Source organism: Melospiza georgiana, chromosome 11 (assembly GCF_028018845.1).
Source record: "Melospiza georgiana isolate bMelGeo1 chromosome 11, bMelGeo1.pri, whole genome shotgun sequence".
NCBI classification, from domain to species: domain Eukaryota; kingdom Metazoa; phylum Chordata; class Aves; order Passeriformes; family Passerellidae; genus Melospiza; species Melospiza georgiana.
In genome coordinates, this window is record NC_080440.1 from 646104 (window position 1) to 674089 (window position 27986).

The 27986-nt window shown below is 47.8% G+C and overlaps 1 protein-coding gene across 3 annotated transcripts; it reads left to right on the forward strand.

Annotated features, from left to right (window-relative positions):
• The first annotated feature begins 1165 nt into the window (after nt 1-1165).
• Nucleotides 1166-26633, forward strand: RAD18 (RAD18 E3 ubiquitin protein ligase). Of its 3 annotated transcripts, none has more exons than XM_058032186.1 (13): nt 1166-1251; nt 1365-1446; nt 3384-3445; nt 4352-4422; nt 8361-8689; nt 9894-9993; nt 11637-11821; nt 13284-13360; nt 14035-14095; nt 16289-16423; nt 19523-19670; nt 24760-24822; nt 26442-26633. In XM_058032186.1, the coding sequence occupies exons 1-13, from the start codon at nt 1192-1194 to the stop codon at nt 26539-26541; spliced, it is 1473 nt and encodes a 490-aa protein (XP_057888169.1). In that variant the 5' UTR covers nt 1166-1191; the 3' UTR covers nt 26542-26633. The 3 variants fall into 3 exon arrangements, with proteins under 3 accessions (XP_057888169.1, XP_057888168.1, XP_057888170.1); XM_058032185.1 differs by having other exon boundaries at nt 16289-16422; nt 19519-19670; XM_058032187.1 differs by having other exon boundaries at nt 16289-16422; nt 19519-19670; nt 26445-26633.
• The last annotated feature ends 1353 nt before the right edge of the window (nt 26634-27986 follow it).

Below are 27986 nucleotides of genomic sequence, written 5' to 3' on the forward strand. Positions count from 1 at the left end.
AATCAGGCACGGTGCACAGAGTTTTCAGGTAAGAGCACGTTTGAGTCAGCAGCAGCTGCAGAAGGTGAAGGGCTTAAAACACACCTGTGACATGAAGCAAGCAGAGGGAGGTAGTGCTGTTCTGTAGAGTATTATGGGAAACGGTTAAATATGTTTCACGTGTGTGTGTGTAAAAACCTCTACTACAGCAAGTTTAACCAACAGGAATATCGTTAACAGAGCGAAGCGTGCCGGGGAGCGGGGTCAGCGAGCGGCGGAGCAGCCCCTGCGGCCGGGGGTGCCGGCACAGCTGCACCGAGCCGGCCCCTGCGGCTGGATCCCACCCCCGGGGCCTCCATTTCCCCGAGCTCGGCAACACCGAGCCGGCCCGGAGCGCACGGCAGCGCTCGGCTCTCATCGCTCACTGCCCGCCGCTTTGGCGGCTTTCAGCCGTTCCGCTTCACTGCCGTTCCCGGTGCTCCCATCCCCGCTCCCGATCCTCGATCCCGGCGGTTCCATCCCCGCAGTTCCCGTTCCTGTTGGTTCCCATCCCCGTTCCCCGTAGTTCCCGTTGGTTCCCCGGCGGTTTCCCGTTCCTATCCCCGTTCCCGGCAGTTCCCGTTGCTTCCCGCTCCTATCCCCGTTCCCCATCCCCGTTCCCGGCAGTTCCCAGTGGTTCCTGTTTCCGTTGGTTCCCCATCCCCGTTCCCGTTGGTTCCCGCTCCCATCCCCGTTCCCGGCGGTTCCCGGTGGTTCCCATCCCCGTTCCCGGCGGTTCCCGTTGGTTCCCGCTCCCATCTCCGTTCCCGGCGGTTCCCATCCCCATTCCCGGCGGTTCCCGGTGGTTCCCATCCCCGTTCCCGGCGGTTCTCGGTGGTTCCTGTTTCCGTTGGTTCCTCATCCCCGTTCCCGTTGGTTCCCGCTCCCATCCCCGTTCCCGGCGGTTCCCGCTCCCATCTCCGTTCCCGGCGGTTCCCGGTGGTTCCCGCTCCCATCCCCGTTCCCGGCAGTTCCCCGTGGTTCCTGTTTCCGTTGGTTCCCCATCCCCGTTCCCGGCGGTTCCCGGCGGTTCCCGCTCCCATCCCCGTTCCCCATCCCCGTAGTTCCCCATCCCCGTAGTTCCCGTCGGTTCCCGGCGCTGCCGGAAGCGCGGCCGGAAGCGCGCGGGGTGCGCGGGGCCCGCTGGCGGAGCGGGGCCGCGGGGCGGCAGCGATGGCGCTGGCGATGCCGCTGCTGGAGCCCGCCTGGCCGCCCGGCCTGGCCCCGCTCAAGGTGCGTGCGGAGCCGGGCGGGGGTCCCGGGGCCGGTCCCGGGCGGTGCCGCTCGCCCCGCGCTGCCGGGCCTGCCGCGCCCAGCCCGCCCCGCTCACGCCGCTCTCGTTGCAGGCCGTGGATGACTTGCTGCGCTGCGGGATTTGCTTCGACTACTTCAGCATCGCCGTGATCATCCCGCAGTGCTCGCACAGCTGTGAGTGCGGCGGGCTGTGTGTGTGTGTGTCTGTCGGTGTGCGGGGAGAGGCCGGGAGCGGGGATTGTTCCGCCTGGCAGAGAGAAGGCGCTGGAGCCTGCAGCAAACGCGGAGAGAAACTGCAAGGGCGCGGAGCAGCAGCGCGAGGGGGAACGGCTTCCCACGGACAGAGCACAGGGTTCGATGAGGGATCCAGAGGAAACTCCCTGGCAGGGCGGGCAGCCCTGGCACAGGGTGCCCAGAGCAGCTGGGGCTGCCCTGGATCCCTGGCAGTGCCCAAGGCCAGGCTGGGCAGGGCTGGGAGCACCTGGGACAGTGGGAGGGGTCCCTGCCATGGCAGGGGTGGCACTGGGTGGCTCTAGGGTCCCTTCCCACCCAAACCATTTCGGGGTTCTATGATTCTCTCTGCCATGGAAGCTGGGAGGAGCTTTGCAAGATGGAAGCAGCCGGAACCTTCCCTTGTGTAGTTCCTGCTGTAATACTAACATGTGGCATCTGGCATTCTGCATTTAAATATCTTTCTTAACATCTTGAGAGTGGTACAAATGCAAAGCTCTATGTGCAGAGTATTAAGAGCTCAAATTTTCCACGCTGCTCTGTCTGCCCTGGGAGATATCTGCTGGAACCTGGCCCCAAGTGCTTTGCTGAAGCCAGATTAGGGGGGAAGTACCTTGCCTTTTCTCACGTTAAAATAAATGGTTGTGATTGTTTGGTTGAGAAACTGTAGCACTTCCTTCCGTGAAGGGGGACACTGTAGTTTGGCAGTGAAGTTTAGTTTAGCTTGGCAAAACTGTCACCATTGAAGCCAGTGTGGGGAGCCACAAACCTGGAAATTCTCTTCACTTGCTGGTGGTGCAGCCTGCCTGGGGCACAGTGGCTCCAAGCAGCAGTCATTGCACTCGTGGGCCTGGCCCATGGGGTCTGGGGCTGGGCTGTCAGATGCTGGCAGCCTGGCTCTGCCACTTCATTCCTATTCGTACAGTTAAAGTTTGTTTCTTTATGGGTTTCTCACCGTATTTCACTTCTTACTATGTATGTAGTAATTATTGAGCATTTAGATGGATTTGTGGTTTTAAGTGTTAATTGGTGCATTGGAGCAGGCTGGATTTGGCTTGGAGCAAGCTGGTCTAGTGGAAAGTGTCCCTGGCAGGGGGTGGGATGAAATGAGCTTTAAGGTCCCTCCCAACCCAAACCATTCTGAGATTAATTAATGCTTCTGCTGTTTTCCGATGCAGTCCCAGAGGGTGAATGCAATACAGATCTCTTTCAGGAGCTGGTGCTGAGACTCTGAGCCATGATGATCTAGTGAGGGAATGTTTTCCTGGAGAATGATGAGACTTTTAAAATCCTGAGGTGGCCGTGAAAGCTCACGGAGAAACTGACAAGGTGTAACAAACGCAGAAATTTACTGTGGCAGTGGGGCATGTTTCACCACCCCGTCTGTGGCACGGGGAGGTGGTATTAGGCTGTCTCTCAGCATTCCAGTGCCGTCTCCTCTCCTTTTTAGCCTCTTCTTTCAACAGCAAGTTGGTATTGTTGTGGAAAGGGGCAAAAGAGCCCGGGGAAAGGAGGGGATTGTGAGTTTGTCCGGGGCTGTGCAGGAAGGTGAAAGTGATCAGCGTTAGTCATGGCAAGAACCCAGCATGGTGAGGGGGTGAGCAGTGCAGCCACTGCTGAAGGGTTTCTGGCACTGGGGAACAAAAGGCAGCAAACATCAGCTTTAGGTGGAGGAGCTGACATTTGATGTTGAAACGTGTTTGCATAAAATATGGATTGTTTTGCAACAATGATAATCTCAATTCCATGTAAAAATGGTGTGTTTTCAATATTTGTGTATTGTGGAATAGCTTGCAGGTATTGTGCAAGGAAATACACGAGCAAGGATGTGGAACTGCATTTGGAAAAAATGTTTAAAATGATGTGTTTCCTTTTTCCAGATTGTTCCCTTTGTATCCGCAAGTCTTTGTCCTACAAAACCCAGTGTCCAACGTGCTGTGTGGTAAGCATGATTTTGGTTTGGTTTTTTCCCCTCAGTTTATTTTTTATCTTTTGGCAAATCTCAGGAGCTTTTCCCTTTGGACCACACCAAATAATCAATTCTGATTGCGTGGGCAAAGTGTGGTGCTCTTGCATCTGGAATTCTCCTGTTCCAGAGATGCTCCTCTCAGTGCAGGCAGAAGGGGATGGAGCATCAGGCCTGGGGTTTGGCTCAGGGCTGTGTGTACAATCTGTCACAAAACATTTAATGTTAATTTGTTAACACACTTCATCATTTAAGCCAGCAATGCTGAAACACAAGCGCTGTATTTTCTGTATGTGAGTGGCTCCATTTCATCTCAAAAATTAAAAAAAAAAAAAAAAATAAAAGCTTTGTTTAAAAGAAGAGCAGAGAGAGTTGCAATGAGGTAAAAATCAGGAATTGTTTAAAAATAATGAATTGAATGCACAAAGACATCTCATAATTAATATTTTCATATTCAGAAGACTAACATTTCCCTTCATCAGTTTTTATGCTTTGTTGCTTAAGGTTCTCACCACCTTCAGAGGATGGTTTGGTTTTCAAAATTATTAGACCTGTGCTGCAGTAAACTATTGTGGGAGCCTGGGCACACTGGGCTTTGTTTCTTTAGCTTTATGCTTTGATTTTACCTGTTACCTTAATATCCCAGTCTGAAGTTCTCAGGCAGTTATTTTAATCTGAGATATTTTTGGGGAAGAGGTGTTTACCCTTTAAGCATCTTGATTCCTGTAGCACTTTAGTGGGGGTAGTTGAGGCATGGAGCCAAGAAGCAAGTTATTGATCACTTGAACATTTTGTGGGCACTTGCTGCTTTCACTGCATTTGAATGTTTATTTGTTTAGGTTTGTTTTGGTTTGTTTTTTTTTTTCTTTCTTTCTTTTGTAGGCAGTCTCAGAATCTGACCTGAAAAACAACCGGATTTTAGATGATCTAGTGAAGAGCTTTAACTCTGCAAGGTATTGATGTAATTTTATAGCTGCTGTCTCTGGTTTGGCAGCTGGCAAGGTGTGACTGTGTGTGACCAGGCTCAGAGCCCTGGAGGGGGTGGTGTGAGAGCTGAGCAAATCAATTGCGGGGTCACAGAAGCGCTGTCCAGGATGGCTGTTCACACTTTGGGAAAATCCTGCAGTGTTCTGGCTGAAGGGTACTGCACGCTCGAGTGATGGGAAGGTTTTACAGGCTTATTTTGTTCTGCTTCTGGTTAGCTGCTCTGGAAGTTACAGTCCCTGCCAATGGGTAGGAAGTCAATAGATATGTCAGGATTCTCTGGGGGAAATAGTGGCAGTAAAGATTTTCTTCAGGATCCTTCCTATGTGTGCAGAGGAGACTCTGAATAGAAGGATTTTGTCCAGCGGTTATGGTCACCTTGCAAGAGCATTCTTTTGCTGAAGTCACTGGCTAGAAAAAATGTAGGTATTGAAAGACTAAAAATGTAAGTTTTCTTTGGTAAGGAAAGTAATGGAGTGCCATGCTTTCAGCTTGATTTCTTAGCTACTTTTCTGTTTGTTTTAAATTCATTTTTGAGCTTCACATCCCTTTAAAAGACAGGAACAACAGAATAAATATGACTTGGTAAAATATCACAACAGTATCGCAACATGTATCACAGATGATACTTCAGTAGATACATGAAATTCCTGGTATTATCTGTTTTCTTTTGATGAGAAGCTACTCAGTGATTTGCTGGGAATTCTGTGGGTGTTCCTGTCTCTGTACGAGACAAATGCACTTTCATCTTTTTCTCTGGAATTAACTTGGAGCTGGAAGTCAATGAGACTCTTGGCTTCGGAAGTGACAAGAAGCATAGTTCAGTTGATGGCTTTGTTTCATGAGAGAATTTTTCTCTGATGAAGATCATAGAATGTAGATAGATCTAATCTCCTATATGACCACTACTGGATTTAATTGATTTATTTGAGTAATTTAAATCCTACAGTTCCCCCGTTGCAGCTTGAATTCTGGTGCTCCCTAGTGATAAATGGATTACTATTTTTTTGTTAATGTCTAATTTTGTGAGGAACAAGTAGTGCTGACTTGGATCCATTATGATATTGAATCCTAAATGTTAATTTTTTTTTGGACTGCTTTAATGGATCAGTATAAATCTTACCAGTGAGAGTGGTTCAATAACCTTTCCTTTTGTGACTTGGAGTTGAATCAATTTCTCACATGAAGCTGATGGGTGGGCTGCGGAGCCCAGTCTGGGCTGGGTGGAGGGAACCAGGGCAGGGTCTGGGTGGGAAAGGCTCCCTGCTGGCTGCTCTGATGGGACAGAGCCCTGGGCGGTGGTCAGTGTGGTGTCCAGGGCTTGGCACCTGGGCTGGGTCTGTCCCCAGGGCTGCAGGTGCCCTGAGCTGAGGGGACACTGCTTGCCTGGAGAGTGTCCCAGGGCACGAGCATCATTCAGTCAGAGCAGCACTGCTCTCTGTCCTGCTGATGTTGGAACAGGACCGGTCTTCTCTCTCCCCTCCTTCTCCATCTGCTTTGTCTCCCCTTGGCTGTCCCCAGAAACAAATCCACAGTCCAGGGGTTGAAGGGCTCAGCATGTTTGAAAGATCAGGTATGTTCTAACTGGACTTTGAGCCTTGGGTAGTTTGATGTTTATGAAAATTAGGCCTTAAATCTTCTCAGTATTTCACAAAGTGCAAACCCATTTCTTAAGTCAGGCCTGGAGGGGAAGAAAATGGTAATGTTGGTGGCACTTAGCAGAGTGAAAGCTGTGCTCCAAGGTCAGAGTGTGCAGGGAATGGGAATCATTCCAGGCAGACCCAGCGCTGATCCCATTTGTGCTCTGCCCACCATTAGGTGTGTGCACCTTGGCTGGAGTGTTTGCAGGGGATGGGAATCATTCCAGCCAGACCAAGCTCTGATCCTGTTTGTGCTCTGCCCAGCATTAGGTGTGTGCACCCTGGATGGGGTGTTTACCCTGGATGGGGTGTTTGTACCCTGGACGGGGTGTGTGCAGGGAATGGGAATCATCCCAGGCAGACCCAGCTCTGATCCCGTTTGTGCTCTGCTCAGGATGGGGTGTGTGCACCCTGGATGGGGTGTGTGCACCCTGGATGGGGTGTTTACCCTGGATGGGGTGTTTGCAGGGAATGGGAATCATCCCAGGCAGACCCAGCTCCGATCCCGTTTGTGCTCTGCTCACTGTTAGGTGTGTGCAGGATGGTGTGGGGAGTGTGGGAGTGCAGCTCCCTCCCAGTGGAAGTGGGGCTGTCCTGTGCTTCCCTGTGGCCGTGGGTGTGCAGGGAGAGGAGCAGGCTGGGCAGGCTGCTGTGGCTGTGGCTGGGCAGTGCCCTGTGAGGGCACACCCTGGCCCCAGCAGGGCAGGAGCCTGGGGGCATTGCCATCAGCACTTTGCTGTTCCCTCACCTGTCTCTGCTCTGGGGCAGAATTCATAGCTCTGGCCAGGCCAGGAGAGAAAGATGAGGAGCAGTATTTGCACGAGCTGACCTTAATGAAGACTTATCACTTGCAGTGAGGCTGGCATCTTTAAACATAACAGGTAAAGTTTTGTGTGAAGTGTAAAGAATTGATTTCATTGCCCTCTACTAAACAGATTATTTTGAGAAAATTTGTCAGTTTCTGCATCACCTTGTTAAATAGAAAAGTAGGAGTGTTTGCTGAAAAGAATCTCTGGTTTTCTTCGTACATAAGGAAGAAAAATGTTTTTACTGTCAAGTTTATCTCTGTTTCTTAGTCAGGGTTACTCGACAGGTAGTGAGTCAGAGGAATAAACACATCGACTCTGCGTGCTGGAGAGAGCAGGTGCTGTCATTGCTGATACAGTGATTGAGCAGGAATGCAGCAGGAATTTCAAGGAGATACAGTGCTTTTAGTGCAGTTGGGACTGTTCTGTGTGAGTTCTTCCTAGGAAGATTCACAGCTCTGTCTCTTCCTTGGAATTTATTTATGTGGAAGCCTTACATTCCCAACAACTCTGCTTCATTGCTGCTTCAGCAAGAGAGAAATAAACAGACTGTAAAATGGGAACCAGGGGCCTGATGAAGGACACTTAGTTGTTGTGGGTGTTACAGATCTGAAGGAAAAAAGTGGGAAGCTGTTTATGCTGTTGTTGAAGCAGAGGGAGGATGCTGGTGGGGAGGATGTTTAGAAACCATCCATCTTTAGTTAAACAGGTGTTTTTTACCTCCCTGCCCTATCTCAGTGACTGAGGGTCTGGCAGGAGGGTTTGGGTAGTGCCTGTTCTGATACCTGCTTGATTCATCTCAGCCTTCAAAGGGAAGGACACTGCTCTGCTCATAAACTGAGCATTGTCAGCTGTGCTGCAGTTACTGCTTTGTGCCAGGAAGGTAAAATTCTGTCAGCTCAGAGCTCCTAGCAGTCTGTTAAGTTTCTGAGAGTATCACAGACAATGCTGAGACCATACACAATATGCAGAGGTTTTTGAACTGATGTTTGCTATAGGATCCGCTCCCAGGGGAGCTGGCAGAGGCTGGACCCTTCCGTCACTGTGTGCTTTCTCTGGGCTTGCTGAGTGATGGATGAGCTTCTAGTTGAGTCATGCTTGTCCGAATCTCTCCAATCACACCTGTCAGAGTTTCTGTGATTAGTGAGAAATCTGAGTGCTTCACTCTGGTGCTGAGGGAGGGGGGCAGGTGACAGTGTTCTGTTAGAGAGCCCAGGGCTGTGCCAGGAGTGTCTGCTGTGCCCTGGCTCTCCTGTCCCTGGGGTGTGGGACTGTGAGAAGTCATCACCCAGCTGCCCATGGGCCCAAAACACCACATTGTGGGAGAAGCCAGTGTGGGGCTGCTCCCTGCTCTGTTGCCCTCAGTCCCAGCATTTCCCAGCCAGAAGAGAGCGTGTGCTGGCAAACAGGATTTCGGGTTCCTCACACGCGCTAGCTGTGTGCTTTCTCTGGTGCTCCTAGGCAGCAGCTGTTGCGGTTGGTGTTGGAAGCCCCCCCGGTTCCATCTCCCCCAGCCCACAGCCTCCAGAGCCCTGGTTCTCAGCCAGGGGCTGAGGAGGCGCTAGCCATTGACAGCTCCTTGAGCAAGGACAAGGTCTGCACCTCCACGAGGGCAGGGGGCCTGCCACGGACTGGTCACAAGAGTTTCAAAACCGAGGAACACCGTGACCTACACAGCACCTCTGCAGAGCTTGGTGGTAAAGACAGCAAAGTGATTGCACAAGAGATTCCTGGCTGCACCCAAAGCCATGAAAAGCCTTCTACATCTGTGCTCAAAGGAGACAAGAAAGGTGAGGTGTTTGATTTCTGGCTGTGTCCTGCTCTCTCCCCCTCGTGTGGCTGCTGTATGTGTTAGAGGGCCCTCAGCACGTGGCACTCGTCCCATTTCTCCTGTGGTTCTGCTCTCTGCTGGCACGTCCAGCTCCTTCCCCTTTAACTGGCCCGTGCTGCCTTCACATCACTGCTCGTGTGGGACAGCTCTGCTCCAAGTGTGTTCTTCACAAAAAGCTTGAGCTGCTGCCAAGGAGTTAAATGGAATTCAGTGCTTATGGATTCCTTTGCTTTGAGAAACAACACAGAAAAACAATAGTTGTGCAACAGTCTTAGTAAAAATGAAGTAATTTCTCTTCTCCTTCCCCCTAATGACTCGACAGACACTGGCATTTATTCTGCTCTTGTATCCTTGAGCAGGTTATTTTATAATGTGTTTGTTATTTGAGGGGTGAGCCTGAACTCAAAATGAGCATGGCAGCAGTTCTGTTAATGTTTTTATTTCCACACTCTCCAAAAGAGTCATCTGCTTTATTCTTTGTAATTCTAGAGAGTTAAAGTGAATTTACTTTGAAGCATGAAAAAGCTCATTTATACCAATCAACCACAATAAAATGGCAGAATCCTCTTAGTTCTGATGTGCTGGCAGCCATCCTATTGACCTAGCTAAAAGCCTAAATTAAAACAAAACACCCTGTAGGAGTACACCCCTGGTTCTTATTAGTTCAAATTTAGCTGTTGTTTTGTGTAATGATTTATTCATCTGGAACTCTGAAGTTCATGTGTATTCATTAGCTGGATGGATCCTGCTGGAAGAGGTACCACAGCCAGGAAAGGAGCCACGGGAAACCTATCGTGGTTTTACATCACACCTGCTTGTGTTGATAAGTTAAAACCCATGTGAAATTTTACTGCTTGTTTATTTTTGCGCAATTAAAACTTTCACTAGCTTCCCATTCTATGATCTTTTTGAATCTTTAAGCACGCACCACATGGAAATTATTTCCACAAACGCCAAGTAGTTGGTCAGGCAGTATTTGTGAAACACCTGGAGTGAGAGGGTTTTGTTCCTGTTCTGAGAACTCAAATGTACCTTCCAGTACAGTAACAGCTCAGGACTGATGTGCTTTGTTCATGTCCCAACTGTTAGTTTTGTTTTAGAGGAGAGCATTCACTCTTTGCTGTTACATCCACACTGATAAATACCTTCTCCCTTGCTTTCAGTGGAATGTCCTGTTTGTGAGGTTGCTATTCTGGAGCAATATATAAACAAACATCTGGACAGCTGTTTGACCAGAGGGGAGAAGAAGGACAGCCTGCGAAGGTGAGGAGCAGCTCTGAGGGCTCCAAATGCATGTGGCTGGTTTGGGCAGTGCTGGACTGAGAGCTGTGTGCTGCAGAGGTGTCATAGTGGTGCTTTGTGTATGTTTCCGGCTTCCCTGCACTGTGCAGCACTCTGAAATCACTGTGGGGACTGTCCCCCCTTGAGAAAGAGTGTGGATTGCCAGCTCAATTACTCTTTGGCTTTTGGTGGCAAGAAAACAGTGGCCAATGCTTTAAGCAATTCATCACAGGGAGAGCTTAGTCTGTGCATTGTTCTTGTCACCTTTCTGCTCCCTGGCATTAAAATTCCCTTCAGATAACACTGATTCCCATTTTTCATTTGGTGGAGGAATTGCTTCCTTCGGTTCAGGTGTGCCAAGAGACATTTTTTCAATAGCTGTAGAGTTAAAGAATAAAAATTGCACCTTTCTTTCCTCTCTGTGGGGCTGTTGAGGTTTCCTGAAGATCTCGATTTCCATAAGATTAATGCATTCCTTTGGCTTTGTGCCCCTGCCCCAGCATTGGTCATGGTCACCACATTCACATCAGAAGTGGAGTTTCAGTTTGTTTTACTTACAGCAGAAATTTAGGCTGTTGTTATTTCTGACCGATCAGATTGAAGGACTGGGAGGATTTGTACTTCAAATGGAATACACACCAAGCTTCTGTAGGACTTTCAAAAGATTCACTTTAATTATTCAGTGAAATTTTTTGTATTTCCCAAAAGAATCTTAAAAAAGCTTCCCTGAAGAGTGTATTGTGGTAATCCATCTTCTGTTTACCAGCCATGCTACATGGCTGGATGAGAGTAAATGAATTATTGACAGTTTTGTGTAAGTCTTTTTTTTTTTTTAACCTTGAAATTTTCAATGTGATAAGTTGAAAGTGCTGAATAGTTTTCAAATAAATCTATCATTTTCACAGTGGAAAGCTGTTAACTGCTCTCTAATCCAGAGTAATGCAGCTGAGCTTTATTTTGCTGCAGAAAGAAAAATGTCTAATTAAATGCTGTTCCTCTATGAATTACTGCAGTTGCACAAGATGAGTAAGGCTGCAGATGGATTTTGGCCCCTTTGTTTCTCCTGGTTTGAGAGTATCTCACCAGGAGGTGTAGGGCAGCCTGAGCTAATTTGACAGGAGGAAATGTTCTGCTAATTTTAGGTGACAAAAGTTGTGCTAGGACTTGAATTTTCTCTGGCAGTTTCCTGTAATTAAGATGTTTTCCCCAGCTGTGCCAGGAATGTTGAGTCCTGACAGAAATCAGTGGAAAGCAGTAAATTTTGGATTTAGCTGTTATTCCTCTGGGAGCACTGTTACTTATCTTTAATGTCTCTGTATCACCAAACTACCCTTCTGTTAGCTGGGAACTGCTGCCGTCAGGTACATGACTATTTTTCTCAAAGACATTTTTCCAGAAAGCTGAAAAATCTCCTAATTTGAGTTTTGGCTTGATGTTTTAATAGTTTTGATATTTCTGCAGCTGATTCAAGTGAGCCATGGCCAGCACTGGGGTGGAAAGCCCAATGTGTATGTTCTTTCATGTGTACGTTACCCTGAGTGGGTGAAGTACCCTTAAGTAATTGCAAATAGCTTGATTTTCCTCAGAGTATTAATTAAATAGTGTCTCTTGTTTTCCTGTGGCAGTTCTGACCAGAAAAGGAAGCTGATGTCCAAAGTTGTTTATAACCTGCTGTCGGACCGGGATCTGAGGAAGAAGCTCAAGGAGCACGGTCTGTCCACCTCTGGGACCCGCCAGCAGCTCATCAAGAGGCACCAGGAGTTTGTGCACATGTACAACGCCCAGTGTGATTCCCTGAACCCCAAATCTGGTGAGTGGCAGGCTGCAGGGAGGCTGCTGCCATCCCAGACCATCTCTGCATTTCCCCTTCTGCTGGCTCAGGGTAGGCTTAACACTGGTTTGACTGCTGGAGATGTGGAGGAGCTGGAAGGATTTATCTTGGTAAATCAGATCAGTGCAGAATGCTGCTTTAACCTGCTGGGGGTACTTGGGCTGAGCCCACACTCAGTGCTGCTGGTGGCTGGAGTGGCACCCAGCCTCTGCCTACTCACCCAGAGGGCAGGAACAGTGCTGGGTGTGTGGTGTGCACTCCAGCTGCAATCCCCAGTAATGCCAAGCCCCTCGTGTGTCCAGAGCCTGTGCCCAGTAATGCCAAACCCCTCCTGTGTCCAGAGCCTGTGCCCAGTAATGCCATATCACTCCTGTGTTCAGAGCCTGTGCCCAGTAATGCCAAGCCCCTCCTGTGTCCAGAGCCTGTGCCCAGTAATGCCAAACCCCTCCTGTGTCCAGAGCCTGTGCCCAGTAATGCCAAACCCCTCCTGTGTCCAGAGCCTGTGCCCAGTAATGCCAAACCCCTCCTGTGTCCAGAGCCTGTGCCCAGTAATGCCAAACCCCTCCTGTGTTCAGAGCCTGTGCCCAGTAATGCCAAACCCTTCCTGTGTTCAGAATCTGTGCCCAGTAATGCCATATCACTCCTGTGTTCAGAACCTGTGCCCAGTAATGCCAAACCCCTCCTGTGTTCAGAATCTGTGCCCAGTAATGCCATATCACTCCTGTGTTCAGAACCTGTGCCCAGTAATGCCAAACCCCTCCTGTGTTCAGAGCCTGTGCACAAAGGGTGAATTATTAAAGCCACACTTAAGATGCAGACGTGCACTTTGGGTGGTGGCAGGGAGCCTGAGGTCGCTGTGGAACACCAATAGCTGAGCTTCTGAGGAAGCCCAGGTGCCAAATTCCTGGAGTGTGCTTAAACCAGTTGGGAGCAGGTTTTATTCTTTCACAGCTTAATGAGCTTTTGTTCTGCCTGCTTCGCTGTGTGGTGAAGTGTTTGTTTTAATAACTGCCCACAGCTGCTTGGCAGTTCTGTGGAGATGATGAAATGCAGAAAGAGATTTTTAGAAGTAAATGTCAAAGTAAACTGTGCAGGGTTCTGCATAGCTGTGGCTCTAGTTAAATGTTACAGTTATGTTGTTTATAGGCTTTGGATGTGTCTGACAGATGCAGTTATTGTGTCTTCCTTTGAAACATCCAGTGTAAAATGGGAAATCTCTCTGAATGGCAGCCTGTGTGCCACAAGCACTGTTGTGTGCAGGAGGGAGGTTTGGTGGGATGTGGAAAGACAGCAGGTTTGCCTGGGATTGGAGTCTGAGCTTTCCCTCTCGGAGGGCTAATGTTGTTTGTGTTTTAAATGCAGGGTAGTTTCATCTGTGCTGTTACAGCTTTTTATTACCCAGCTCCTGTTTCAGTGATCCCTTTCTTGTATTTCCAAACAGTTGCAGAGGTTGTTAAAGAGCTGGAAAAGAATGAGAAGATTCGGGTTCAGCTGGAGTGTAATAAACCTGGTGAAAATGTAAGTGGCTGCTCTTGGTTCTCACAGAGGGGTGGCCAGCAGGAACTGCAGAGGGGGCACTGGGAATGTCTGCCTGCTGCTTTATTGTGGGAATTCCCAGCTTGCATATTACAATTCGCATTCAGCATCCTGTAGTGAACCTGATTTTCTCACACCACACATTTGTCGTGGGCAGTGCTGGGTGCACTGCTGAGCTTTATGCCCAAACCCTTTAAGTAGGAGCAATTTTTGACTGCAGTAAAAATTCTTGAGTTAAGTTCTCCTTGGCCATGCTGGAAGATTTTGACCCTTCATGGCAGTGTGGGGAATATTTTGCTTCCTAGAATTCTCTAGGATTTAGCTAGCAAATTCCATGCTTCCGTATCAGCAAGGGCGCCTGTTCTCTTCCCATGACATCTGATACTTTGGTGACTTCTGAAGCCTGTTTGTGGCACAGTGGTAGGAATATTTTATATTTATACAATATGCTGAGTGTTACATGGGCTGGCTTGGTCCTGGTGACTCGGTGGAAGCAGGGCAGGACACTGTGGACATGTTCTGGAAATGTGGATTAATGTGATGAAAGCTGGGGGGAAAACAAACAGTTCTTCTTCCTGTTTTAAGTCTGTAATTTCAAAGTCTGCAGCTTTAATATCTTTTTATTTATGTTAAAAACATTTGTGTGATTTCTGTAGAGCTTGACCTTCACAAAGGACCAGACAGAGGAAGAAATAGATGAGATCCACACTGAATATCGTAAGTAACATGCAAATTTCACCTCATTTTGCTTTTAAATCTGCCTTCTTTTCCTTTGAGCTGAAATACACACACTGATTGCCTCCAAAGGCTTCTCTATTTATGCACTTTGTTCTTTCTTAGCGTGCTGCCGTGTTTGCTGGCCATGGAAACAGCAGAGCAGGGTGTGGGATGTGCAGCTGTGTGGTCACTGGGAACCCTCTGCAGCAGAGCTGCTCTGAAAGGCCTTCATCTGCTTGGCCTGTTGTACACATTCAGAACAAAATATATTAAATACTGTCTTAATTTTTCAAAGACAGGTATTTGATTGAGTTTAGATTGCTAAAAGGGCATGGCTACAAGACTAATCTCTTGGAGATCTTGATAGTCTCAAGCAGGTTAACTGAAAATTGAGAAGTTAAAAAAAATAGGAAAAAGGGGAAGATATGGTTTTAAAATTAATAAAAAATACTGATCAAAGAGGCAAGTGGTAAATGGTCTCAGGTAATTATTTCTCATAATAAGGAAGAAATCATAAGCATGAAAAAAGAACTGAATGTTAAAATTCAAAACCAGTTTGTGATTAAAGAATTCTTATGAAATGCCCTTATTTCACTGTAAAACAGATGGACTTTAAAGCTTTAAAAAGCTTTATTACACAATGAGGCTTTTTTTTCCTCTTATTTTACAGCATTTGCACCCCAGACCCTAATTCCCAGCTGAATGAATGAATAAACTCTGGTGTGAATTCTGAATAAAAACCCTCAAATATATTTTTGTTCTGCTTTTCCATATGAAGAAACACACTGGGGCTGTGAACAGCCTTGGGGAAAGGCAGAACAAACTGTTTGGGAGAAAACGCTTTTTTTCTGCTTCTTTGCATTTCCCCGGGCTCTTGGCAATTTGCACATTGCCCTGTTGGCATTTTTTTGCTGTTTATGAAATAGCAATTAATACTTTGGCTTGATGAGCCTGAGGATGGGAGCTCTGCCTGGAACTCAGAGCCGCTGTCTTTTCCTTCTGCCCCACAGGACTCAGGGACACCCTCAGCCCACTCTGCTTTTTTTTGTGGTCTCTATTTAAAGAGTTAAAAAGTCTACAGGAAAGGGGATACATCTGTGAAAAAAAAAAATTAGTTGCCTTTTCTGCTTCTAAATCTTTTCATTTGCCAAGTTCTTCGGAGGTCTGCTGCTTTGTGTTGTGTTTAAGTATTTGTCGTTCTGTCTGGGGCTGGTTTACGTTGCTGCAGTTTGGTGGGATGTGCTTGGGGTGTCGTTTCAGCACCACAGTGATTTACAGTGTAGCTGAGCACTGCTTGTGTGCCAGGACATTTCTTTTCAGAAAGCTTTGTAGTTCTGCCATGAGCCAGCACAACAAAAGATAGTGATGCTGGAGAAACTGAAGTGCCAGAGGAATTCCGTAATGAGAGTGCAGCAACTCAGACACGACATCTGGGACAGAACTTGCTTTTTATTAACAGAATTTTTGGCCTTATGTGGTGTTTTCAGCTACTCAGGGAAAGGGAGTCTGTGTCAAATCTGTTTCCTTCTGTGGGGCAGAACTTGATGTTTTATAATGGAATACATCAAAGAATTTCTTCGCTGGAAGGGTGCTCAGCCATTGGAATGGGCTCCTCAGGGAGGTGACACAGTGCTTGATGGTCCTTTCTGAGCAGCAGTTCCTGCTGATGTCCAGCCTGAGCCGTTCCCTCTCCTGTTCCTGTTCCCTGAGGCACACCTGGCCCTGGGTCCCTCCCTGCTGGCCAGGCTGGGGTGACCCACAGCATCCTGCTGAGGACACCGGGCATTTTCCCAGCCTCTCAGTAAAGCATTTGCGCTACCAAGCTTAAACAATTCCATTGCTTTGGCTGAGAACCAGAGGAGTGCTTAAAACATGATTGAAAGTGCAGAGAGTATTTGGATTATTAACTTACTTAAAGGGTCTGAATCCCAGCAGTGTGATGGGCATGACACAGAGCCTGAATCATTCATCTGTGCTGTGCTCTGGGCTGTGGGCAGCTCTGTAACAGCTCAGACACAGATTTGGATCCTTAATAGAATGTGGGACATATCTCAGTGCTGGGTTGGTTTTCCTCTGCTGTAACAAAAATGCTTTTAATTCAGTTGTTGGTGTCCATTTCTGTTCACATCCTTGCAGTGTTGGTGCCATACCTTAGTCCTGTGGGGGTGGTCACTGATGCTCTGTTCCTTTCAGGAAACAAACACAGAAGTGAATTCAAGTTCTTGGTGGATCAAGTAAATAAACGGTGGAAGAAAACGGGTGAGAGGAAAGCAGAAAGTGCTCAAAACAAAGAGGAAGTTGCTGTCAAAGAGCTGCCAGCAGCTGCAGGTCAGTCATATTTCATATTGTCCCCTCTTGGACCACACTAAGAGGTGCTGGATTCCCAAAGAAATGGTCTTTCATCTGTTGTTGTTCTTCTAGACCCTTTAAGGGGAAAAAAGCCCAACCAGCATAAAGATCAAACAGACCCTAAAGTGATTTACTGCTATTGATTTTAGTGTGGAACATAGGCATGACCCATAATAAATGCATGAGTTTGGTTTCTGTGTGTTGGGTGTGGATGTGCTTTATCTGGGGCACGTTCCAGTGGGCTGAAAGGGGTGTCAGGTTCTGGCTCAGCTTTGCTGCAGGTGCTGAGGGTGGCCTCACTCTGGAATGGAGGTGAGGATGGGTGCTGCTTGCTGCCTTTCAGCCTTCCAGGATCTTTACTGTGAGAAGGGGTTGGTGACAGGGAGCTGCAGGAGCATTTGTGGGGATTGGGTTCAGGAATTTTCTGTCGTGAGGCTGAAGCAGTAAAATCCTTGGGCTGGCTTTGGGCTGTTCATGCGGGATGTCGCCCCTCTGTGAGGTGCTGTGGTGTGTGTTTGTAGCCTGGAGCACAGTGGGAGGCAGGAGGGATGGCTGCAGCTGTCCCTGGCTGGGAGGAAGGAGCAGCCTGCTGCTTCTCCATCCTGCCCAGCCCACCCAGCCCCGGGCAGCGCTGCCTCTGCCCCCTCTGCCCTGTGCTCCCTGGCTGCTTGGGCAGGGAGCAGCTGCCTTTGGAAGGGGGCTCTACAAGAGCATTCCTCAGCCTGATGGAACTTGGGGATTTCTGTTCTGAGACCGAGTTCTGCAGAGCCCCCTGGCCACAGTGGGACGTGCTGCTGTCAGAGCACTCAGGAAAACACGGCAGTGATGTTTGCCCCAGCTCTCACAGATCCCTGTGCTCTTGAGCTGGCTTCAGCTGGGCCTCTCTCCAGTGCTGGCTCTTCCAGCACAGCTCTGCAGAATAAAAAGAAATGAAGAGAACAGTATAATAGTATGAATTTTATCCTTACTGTTTCCTGCAGACCTTGGAGCAGTGCATGATCCCTTCTGCGTGAAGGGTAAAAGTTAAAGGAATCTCAAAGATTCCTTATAAGTAAATAAAAGATTTTAAGCTGTTCCTCTTCTATAGCAGAGGAAGAGGCAATGTGTTATTGAATAGTGGGTCACAGCCTTGATTTCCAGCTCTGGAAGGGAGGGATGGGCTGCTGTGGATTTTGGGGTTTCTCCTGTGTGAGCTGTTCTGTGTGTGCTGCCCTGCAGGCTCTGAGAAGAGCTGATGTAAAACCGTGGAGTTTTTCCAAAAGAGTGGTCAGGTAGAAAATAACTTGAATCAGATGTATCATTCTGCATCATGTTCAGAATGTGGCAGCACCTCATTTGGTTCTGGCAAAGCTGCACAATTTCCATTACACTTTGTTCTCTGAGCTTCCAATAATCCTTGGAATTTCAGCTTTATGCAAAACATCTGCACTCAGATGACTGTTTATAAACAACTGAAAAAGCAAAAAGGTGATTTACAGGGGAGGGAACAGATGCCTAAGGCCTGTTTGCTCTTGGTTCTTTGTAACAGCAATTGCCTTTGTATTAAACTGGGAATTACAGCATGGGCAAGGAAGAAGGCAGTAATGGCCTGATGGTAAGCTGGTAGAGCCAAGGCTTTGTCTGCATTCCTTATCCACTTGCTTTGTGTTCTCGTGGAAGTGGTGGAATTGTACAGAATTGAAAGAGATCTTTGGTTTGGTTGGGGCTTTGTTGGTTTGTTCGTTTATTTTAATTTCCTCCTCCATCTCTCCTATTGCCTCTCCTGGGCTATTGGTTGATGTAATTTAACCTCACTCTGTTTGTGGTGACATTTTAATCATCTGTTCCTGATTTACGTCATCTTGCTTTTCATCTTTAAGTTTAAAATATGTTTCCCAGTCTTTATAACTTTTAAACACGGGGCTGTGCTTTGTCTGAGGGGAAGGCGCCATAAGGATTTGATATATATTGGTGCTAAATAATTTGATTCAATAAATATTAACTGTGCTGAGCTGCATTATTGCACAGGCCTTTGCTATTTTTACCCTGCTAATTTCAGAGTTGTGTTTCATTAGTTGGACAACCGACTCACTGGGATCTGCTGGTTGTTTTCAGCAGACAAAAATATGCCCCTGATATTTAATTATGCCTGTTAGCAGGAGAGAAAGGGCAAGCTGAGCTGAATCCAAAGATTGTGAAGCCCCTCCACACTCTGATTAGAGTTCTGCTGGGCCATTTCTGTCCCAGCCATTGCTGGAGGGGCAGAGGAGTCGGCGTGGTTTGAGCAGGAGCGTGGCTTGGGCCCTGGGCTGGGGCCAGGGGTGTCTGTGGCTGCCACAATCAGCTATCACTGAGATGGGTCTGCAGAGGCTTCGTGTCCTCAGGGGTTTTTTAGTGAAGTAACTCACTTGCAAATGTTTGTGGGTATGGATGAGGGCAGTCTGTCTTTTCGTACCAGAATTTTTAACCTGTGTCTGTTTTCTCTTTGGAGGGGCAGAAGGTCTCTGTTCAGAGAACTGTTCATCTTTTCATTGAACAAAACACTTGACACAAAAACCAGCGGAAGGGTTTTCAATTTTTGCCTGTTGTGTTGCCTAGAAATGATTTTTCCCGTTGAAATGGAAATGTCAGTGCACTGACCTTGTCTGAGCTGCATAAGGAAGTAAATCACAACTGAAAATAAGCCTGTTAACTTGGTCTGTAGAACTTAAAGCTCAAGCTGTCTGATGTAGGGGCTGAAGCACAAGCAGCCAACAGCACTCATGAAGTGCTTGCTAATTTCTGAAGTAAAGTTCCATCTTATGAAATGTGTAACACATCCTCACCCTTTATTTCTTTCCTTGTGTTTGAAACTCAGCAGTGAAACATTTCGGGTTCTCAGGGAGTTCTTGGTTGGTTTCTTTTTTTAAATATGCATGAAAAGAAATTCAACCTTTGAAACTATCAGTTTTGGAAAATAAGTTTGTGGGAATGAGATGTTGGTATTTAAATGTTTATAACTTAATTTTTTCTTGAAAATCTTATCTCTAGGCTGCAGAATCCTAAACAATAGTATTTTGCATTATCATTCATTCTCATCTATGTCTTTCCACTTGGTAGAACCTGGGGAAGAGGATCCCACAGCTGGAAAAGCCCAAGCACTCCAATCAGAAATTCCTGATGGCCAAAGGAATGAATCTCATGGCTCGAAGCAATGGCAGAGATCATCCTCTCCCGAGTTCTCCCTGTCCTCTGGCTCAACGTGCAGGTCAGTGGGGCAGCCCTGCTGCTGCAGTGTGCTGGGGCAGAGCTGTGGCCCTGCCAGCAGCAGTGCAGGCACCCAGCTCACGGGAGGGGTGCTGCCTGGGCTCACAACTCCTTCTGCACCTGCTCCTGGGCTTCCCTCGCTTCAGGAAGGGAGCTGAAGTACATGTAGGAGCCACTTAATCCTTTGTAATGCCTTCACTTTATCACTGTCTCACCATGGGGCTGGGATTTTGTTAATTGTAGTGAAATAAATCCAGCAGAAACCAAACAAGAATGATTTAGATGTTGATGGTTTTAGTAGTATTGTGGTATTGTTTCAAGTAATGGGTTTCTGAGCCTTGTGTTTTTCTGATAACGAGAGGGTATCCTTTGCCAAGAGTAAATGTTTTTCACATTGAAATGTCAAAACTGGAAATATATTTGGAATTCCAAATCTGCATGCTGTGTTCCTGCAAGGAGGTCACTTCTAAATGGAGGGCTGTTGTATTGATGAATTAAAACAAAATGAAAATGTTGAGTAGCATATAGAATGTAATAGAACAATCCACAAGTCGGAGTTGAAGTGTTTGTTCTGCAAAAAGATGCTGCAAAGAAATCAGTGATTCTTCTGTTTTCTCCTTCATAAGGTTTGTCCCTTTTCACTTTCATGTCAATACTTGCTAATGGTTGGTCAAGGTTAGAAATTCATCCATTGTACTCTAATCACTGATGAACTGATACTGTTCAAAGGTCTGTGCTAAAATGAAGAAATGAGAATTTTACTCCTGCTGGAGTAAAGATCCAGGAGTGGAGGCTGTAGCAGTGCCCCAGACATGCTGGTGCTCTAGGGAGATTGATGGTCCCACCCAGGGAGCAAACTGTGTGTTACAGATAAGCACCCAAACACAGCCATGGCTTTGAAAGGGTCATTTTTCAGAGCTCTGAAGCCACGGTTACACAGGGCTTCCACAGGACTGCAGTGCTCCATATGAATTGTCCTGTGGAATTCCTTGACTTTCTGGGACTGAAGCCAGATTTTACGCAACTGCTTAAACAATAGGAAAATCAGAAAATAAATTAGGAGGAACAATGATAAGCCAGTTAATGAGCTATGTAAAGGAAATATTCCATTATAAGTGTTTTATATAATGGGGATAATACGCAGTTCTTTAAGCAAATTATTTTTTTCTTAAAACTGTGTTCAACACAAGTGTTGGTTCTTGATGACTAGAGTGAGACCTGAGCAGCAGACAAAGCCCAGCACTGGCCGTGTCTGAGACGCTAAAACACAGTCAGAATTTTGAAATCCTGGTGGGAAAGTGCTGTGTCCACAGCCTGTGTAAATCCCTGTGCTGTTGGAATTGCCAGAGCCTGCAGTGTCTGCCAGGAGGGGTTCATGCCCATGGAAGGGGCCCCGTTTGCAATAAATGAGGCTTTTTGGCAGTGAGTTTAGGAGCCATTGATCAGGATCCGAGCTCGGGGTTTAGCAGGTCCTTGGATTTATGTGCTTTACATAATATGGGCTTTAGTTCATCAGCTGAGGAGGTAGAAATGGGAGTGCACTGCATGGCAGCAGCCCTCTGAAATGGGTGGCACGGGTTGGCAAGGCTGGCAGGATGGAGTGCTTGGAAATGCTGTGTGAGCTCTTCTGGGCTGCTGCCTCAGCCTGAGCTTGGAGGCAGTGCTGTCCTGCGCCCTGGCCATCGCTGTCAGATGAGAGAAGTGTATGAAAATGTGTTGATCAGTGCAATAATTGCCTTTTATAGATCTTCAGGACTTTTTTGCTTAATAAATCTTGCACTGCTTTGGCTCAGCGATGATTTGTATCACAGTGTTTGATCTGTGAGTTTTGGCCTCAGATACGGGTTCATTGTGAAAGGATGATGATACTTTTCTGCTATGCTGTTGATTCATACTTTTCTTCCCAAAACTTTGAGCTGTAACAAATGGCAGGAGCTGTGAGGCCTGGTGGCAAGTCCTGAGGTTGTCAGATAGGGCCAGCTGGTGGCCTCTGATGTGCGTGGTGGCAGCTCTCACATACAGGCCGTGTGCAGGAGGACATCAGTCCCTGGGCTAGGGACACCTCTGAGCCCTGGAAGCAGGAGTTGTGGTAGGGAGTGCTCCTGGTGCTTCAGCCACCACATCCCACTGCTGCCGGACTCCTGAGGGAAGCAGTTCAGGAAGATGCAGCAGATCTTTCCCTTTTCCCAAGGAACAGCCTCAGAGTATCTTCTCGGGCTGCAGAGCAGGCCATGGAAAACTGAGGAAGCCTGGAGAGAGTCAAGGAAAACAGCAAGGTGGTGGAACCTGTGCAGGGTTTGGTACAGACAAGAGCCCTCCATGGGGGCCTGGGCAAGGCCAAGGCTGGCAGGCCTCTCCAGAGACAGGAGCATGGATCCACGGGCACGTGCTCTGAAGAGGAGGTTCTGGAAAGCCAGGGACAGGAGCATGGATCCATGGGCACGTGGGCTGAAGGGGAGGTTCTGGAAAGCAGAGACAGGAGCATGGATCCATGGGCACATGGGCTGAAGGGGAGGTTCTGGAAAGCCAGGGACAGGAGCATGGATCCACGGGCACGTGCTCTGAAGGGGAGGTTCTGGAAAGCCAGGGAAGATGCTGTGCTCCACAGCTCATCTTGCACATGGCACGGTGCCTGGCTGCTGCAGCAGCGAGCTCATCCCGTTCCTTGCAGGGGGACAAGGTGCAGGCAGGATTGCAAGAGGGGGAAAGCTGCTTGCCCTCACTCCTGGGCATTCACCTCCAAATGACATTGGTGAAACGAGATGGGCTGGAGCTCATCTCTTGTGCCAGCATTGAGGGAGAACATGCCTGGAGCCTGGGCCAGGGCACGTGGATGGATGGGAGGATGGATAGGAGGATGCTGGCTGCTCACGCGAGGCCGAGGAGGAACCTAATCTGCCTTAAAATAAACCAATTCAAAGGACTGTTTGCTCCTCTCAGTTTTAGAGCAAGACATGTCATTCACACTTACATCAGCTTTTTTTCTCTCTATTTTAGGGTGGTGTGTTTATCCTAAATGCAAGAGGGGGGGTTGTGGAAATCAAACCCAACTGGTGGTCAAGAAAGGAAGAGTTGACTCTTGGGTGACTGACTGTAGGGGGTCAGGGGAAGCAATCCTGCAGGAATATGGAGTGGCACAATTGCCTGAATCACTGGAGATGCATTTTCCCATCATGGAGGCATGAATAAGTGCAGGATCACCCTGCCACAGGGTGCTGGCTGCATCTTGAGCAGTTCACACGAGGAACTTTATTCGTTTTGGCTGTAAAAATTGACTCATCTGGAAATGATCTGTAAAATTGTGGGAAAGATTAGTGACCTTCACTTAAGGAAAGGACAGAAGACCTGTTGTGGGAATTTGTCTTGAATTTGGAGTCTGAATGAAGTCTGAAGGGGTGTTTTGCCGTGCCTGGATGCAATGTAGATAGATACCTCTGAAGCATTGAAAAGGCAGAAAACACTGGAGAAATTAACAAAACAAAAATTCTAAATTCTGTGATCTCTTTAGCCTCTCTGAGCTAAAATTTATAGAAAAAAACCCTTCACAATGAGGTGGCTGTTTCTCTTATTTAATTCATAATCTTCAGTTTAAGGACTAATCATTTGATGCTAAGAAGAGGGAGGAGTTTTCTTCAGGAAAAGAAAAAGTTAATTTAAAATACAAATTGAGTTGGTGGTCAAAGTGGCTTTTGTTTAGTTGACCGTGGTTTTTGATAATTGTTTTTCAACTGTGACGTATTTGAGGATATTTTTTAAAATTTTCGAACACATTTGTCCCCTGGCACGTGCCAGAAAGGTGTGTGATTGCCTGAGCTCCAGAGCTAGCCTTGCCTGGGCTCGGTAACTGGGATTGGTGTGTGGCAGAGCGGGATGCAGAGAGCTGCTGCTTCCCCGAGTGGCTGGCGTGGGGCAGCGGGATGCTGGAAGGGATCCTGAAGCAAAGGACTGCTGGCTCCAGCTGGGAGTTCGGAGCCCTGCTCTGCACAGCTCCTCAGCCTCTCACCGCAATTAGCGCGTGGGAGTTAATTGGCTTCTCTGGGGACCCACGGCTGTGGCGTCAAGGGCCCCTCCATGGCTCCGTGTGTAGGCCAAAGGTGGAACTCGCTCCAGGACGTTTTGTACTTGCTTTTAAAAAAGTTTGGTAGGCCCAGACCATGGATTCCACATGTGAATTCTGAGCGCACATTACTGGTTTGAACGTTAGCCAGACTTGTGCAGTTTTATTGTTTTGCGGTGACAAACGCGGCGGGTGATAAATGCTGCAGTTTTCAAGGCAGGGAAGTACATCATGTTCGGGCCTCAAACCTGTTCTTTTTCTATTTCGGGGGACTAAAAGCACACAAATAGCCCTGTGTCCTCCCCAGTTCTTTTTTAAAATGCAACTGGAACATCAGAGTGGGGTTTGGAAATATGATGATAACTCATTCCCTGGGCATCCACTTCGTGCACCGAAAATGAGCTTTTGATGGGCTTCTAATTCTGAGAGTAAAAACAAAGTTGACTTTCAAAACGTTTCCCATCCATTTTTGGTATCTTTTTCCTTTTTATCTGTGTGACTGAATGTGCGTGTGTTGGAGGTTACTCTAACCTGGTGTTGTTTGTCCAGCCAAATTCCTGTTGGTTCTGTAGTTATCACCACAGTGACAGCTGAGGACTCTCACTTCACAGGGGAGACAAAATGGCAAAGGGTGAAAAAATCCTGCTGTCTTACAGAAATTTTATGTCACACTGATTTATTTAAGAGAGACTTGAAAAAAAGAAGGTACACTTTTCCCCCCAAGACGTCTTGCAGATCCTCTCCAAAGAAACTTTCTGGTGCCTGAGAATACAGAGGTGGTGTAGTTACCACCTAACATACATAAACATAGAACTGTCATGTGTGTTAAATAATGATAATGACACCAGGGATAACTGAAAATGAAGTGAGACAGAAGCTTCTGGACTGTGCTGTAGGTCGGTGTTCTTTCCCATTGCTGTTGGTACTGGAGGGATTTGTCTCATCCAGGGGTTCTGCTCCGTTGCCAAGTGGAGCCCTGTGTTGCCGTAGGTGTTGCTGAAATAATTTCCATCCATTTTATTTTCCCCTTCAGCACCAACTCGGACATTCTGGCAGACACGGAAGGGTCTGAGACGTGTTCAGTGTCCTCTGACAGGTGAGTAGAAGATCCAAGAGCTGAAGTCCTTGGGATGGGTTTAGGTCTGTAGCTTGCAGTTGGTGGAATCCTGGAGAAGCAAATGCCTCAGGAAAGTCAGATTCTTGAAGAATCCCCACAGTTTGGGAAGCACAGTTTGGTCAGTGTATATGGATCCTTGAAAAATGATCCCTGGGTCCTCCAAGAATCCACAGATGCCCAATTGAATATCTTTATTATAAGGGATATATAACTATATATTTTAATTGAAAAAAAAAGAAGAGGAGACTGCTTTGTTATGGAAAATTAAATCTGATCTATTACATTTGAAAATTCTATTGTTGACAGAGCTGTAGGTGAGGCTGTCAAGTTGAACCCACTGGAATTGAGCATCTGTTTTGATTTACTTCTGTTTGAGATTAGAAGAGCACTTCTTGGTTGTTAAAATCTCAGTGTCTGCAAGTCTGAATCATGTTTGTTTCCCATGTGAAAAGCCATGTGAAGGGGCTGGGGGGAGCTGGAGAGGGCTGTGGGCCCATGAGGCCCTGGGTGCTCTGGGAACGTGTGTTCAGTGCCAGCACCAAACCCAGCTGGATCTGCCTGCTGGGGTTCTCACAGACCGGCCTGGCCAGGGCTGGGGCTCCCAGGGATGCAGGAGAGCCATTCCCATCATGATGCAACTCTGAAACACAGCTTGTTCCTGCTGTATCTTAGTGTGTATCTGGTGGCAGTCAGCAGATGTGGATTGAGTATCTCAGAGTTGTCCATTGTTATTTTCAGTTGTGAATTCCCACTTTAAGACAAATGAATAGTCCCTGCAGGATGGATTCAGCCTAGCAGATGGTATAAAACAGAGTGCACTTAAAAGGAATGTTTAATTAGCAAAAGCTGTTGACAGATTAGTGGCATCTTTCATGTCAACACTATGTGGAATTTTAAGCTCCAAGGCTGAATGACGGAAATCAGCTGCTTCATTTACATACAGCTAGTTTAAGAATTTTTTATTTAAAATTAACTGTGACTAAAAATAAAACAGTTGTTGAGTTTTCTGTGGCAAATACTTTGTCCATAAATGAGGAGAGTGCCTGGCAAGGCTGCAGGCCCCAAGCCCTCCTTTGGGGGTAACGTGGACCAACCTCTCATCCTGCTTCCAGGTGGCTGTGCCCCAAACTGCCTTCTCTGATAGAACATCCCTATGGTTTTGTCAGTGCCAGGGGTTGTCCTCAGTTATGGACAAGGAATCTGGGAGGTTGCTGCTGTTCCTTGGGTTCCAAGCTGGTCTCTGGGGACCAAAGTAGAGGCATTGGGATGACCCTGTTCTTGCAGGCTCTGGGGTTATGGGATGATTTGTGGTGCTGTCACCTTCCCCAAATGAGAAGGCAGAGAAATATTTCTCTCCCCATCCCTGGGAGTGTTCGAGCCAGGCTGGACAGGGCTTGGAGCGCCCTGGCATAGTGGAAGGTGTCCCTGCCCATGGCAGGGTGGGATGAGATGATCTTTGAGGTCCCTTCCCGCCCAACCCGTGCCCTGGTTCCCCGTCGCCTGTAGCACGTGGGTGTGCAGCACTGTGCACTGTGCACAGCAGCCGTGTGTGCTGCCTGCCCGTGCACACCCCGTGTGCCTGTGTTCTCTCCCCACAGCAGCTCCGTGGCCCTGGCGGCGAGCAGGAGGAAGCTGCGGCGGCCGCGCGCCCCCGAGGACGGCGGGGCGCTGCCCCAGGGCAAGAGGAAGAGGAGCTAGTGCTGCCGGCATGGCCAGCTCAGCCTGGGAGCCCCTCCTGGCTCCTCCCGTCCTCTGCGTGTCTGGCTGCTCAGTAAAATGCTGCATTTCCACCTCGCTGCCATTCCAGCTGCCTTCATCGCCAGGCTGGGGCCGTGCCCGCAGCCCTGGGGCCATTGCTGGTTGAGCTTGGGCACAGAGTCCAGAGCCTGACCTGGCTCCTGTGCCCGAGTTCTCCCTGGTGCAGCACCTGGGCTGTGTGCTGCCACTGTCCCGCTTGCACCCTGGGCCAGCCCCATGTGCCCTCCTGGGAGCAGCTGCAGGACGGTGTTGGTTTGGGGCTGGGCAGGCACTGGTGCCCCAGTTCCTGGCACAGGGAATGCCCTACACTAACAGGCTCTTTTATATATGTCTTTGTAAACTTACTCAGTATTACGTGTCATTATTTCAGTTTGAAGTCCTGAAACTGGGAAGAAATCAGAAGGTTGTTAACATGAGGTATTTTAGCTCTCAAGCAAATAGTTACATTGCAAAGTGTGATCTTTCTTAGGAGGTGGTGGGATTTTGTGGTGCAAGAAAATGAAGGAAACGCAAGAAACCTGAACACCAGGGAAGGCTTTGGAGAATAAAGCTTGTAAGCAAAATACGAAAATACTTCAGGTGCTTTTGCTGAGCCCTGAAGATTTGGTCAGTGGGAACTTGGCAAAGAAGGCACAAAGTCTGGGTAAGATTGAGGGTTATTGTATCTTGACTTCAGAGTGAAGCTGGGATTCAGAAATAATCCTCCTCAAGCCATGGTTCCCAGGAATATTTGTGTTTGGAACAGGCTAAATCATGGCAGATATAAACTATCATAAGTGCATGAGGTGGAGTGATGCAGAGGCAAAGCAGAAATCTGGTTGTGTTGATTTGGTTCTTTTTTTACTAAACCAGTCCTTTTGAAAGACAGTTATTGATGTCTGCTTTAGGGCTGCCTTTTTGTCACAGCAGCTCACCTCAGGCATTGGAGTTGGTTGCAGCTGGCCGGTGAATCGTAATAATACTGTAAATTAATATCATAAAGGGCTTTCTGCAGGCGTGTGCAGAGCAGCTGCTGCTGTGGGGACACGGTGCCTGCTGTGGCTGCAGCACTGACATTCCCACTGGAAATGGGCTGAGGAGCCACTGCCTCGGGAGCTGTGGCAATTGCAGGGGGCAGGAGAAGGCAGAGAGCAGCTGACATTAAATACAGGCACAAATCAGACTGGTTTGCTGACCACCTCTGAACATTGGGGTTTTATGTCACTTATTGCTGTCATCACCATTTAACGTCCAAACTGGTGACCTTTCCCTGAGCTGGAGCTTCTCCCCTCCTTTTGATTGGTGCCACTCGTGGAGCTGGCAAACCTGAGTGGGGTGTGTGGCTGTGAGTTATGGTGGCTGAGGTGCAGGGAGCAAACACGCTGGCCTTAGGAAAAAACATGGAT

Excerpts from the sequence above, each read along its gene's own strand:
- RAD18 (XM_058032185.1), top strand. The coding sequence starts at position 1,192 with ATGGCGCTGGCGATGCCGCTGCTGGAGCCCGCCTGGCCGCCCGGCCTG. Across the intron at positions 11,822-13,283 it reads TTCCCTGAACCCCAAATCTG|TTGCAGAGGTTGTTAAAGAG; the intron begins GTGAGTGGCAGG and ends ATTTCCAAACAG. Across the intron at positions 24,823-26,441 it reads TGTTCAGTGTCCTCTGACAG|CAGCTCCGTGGCCCTGGCGG; the intron begins GTGAGTAGAAGA and ends CTCTCCCCACAG.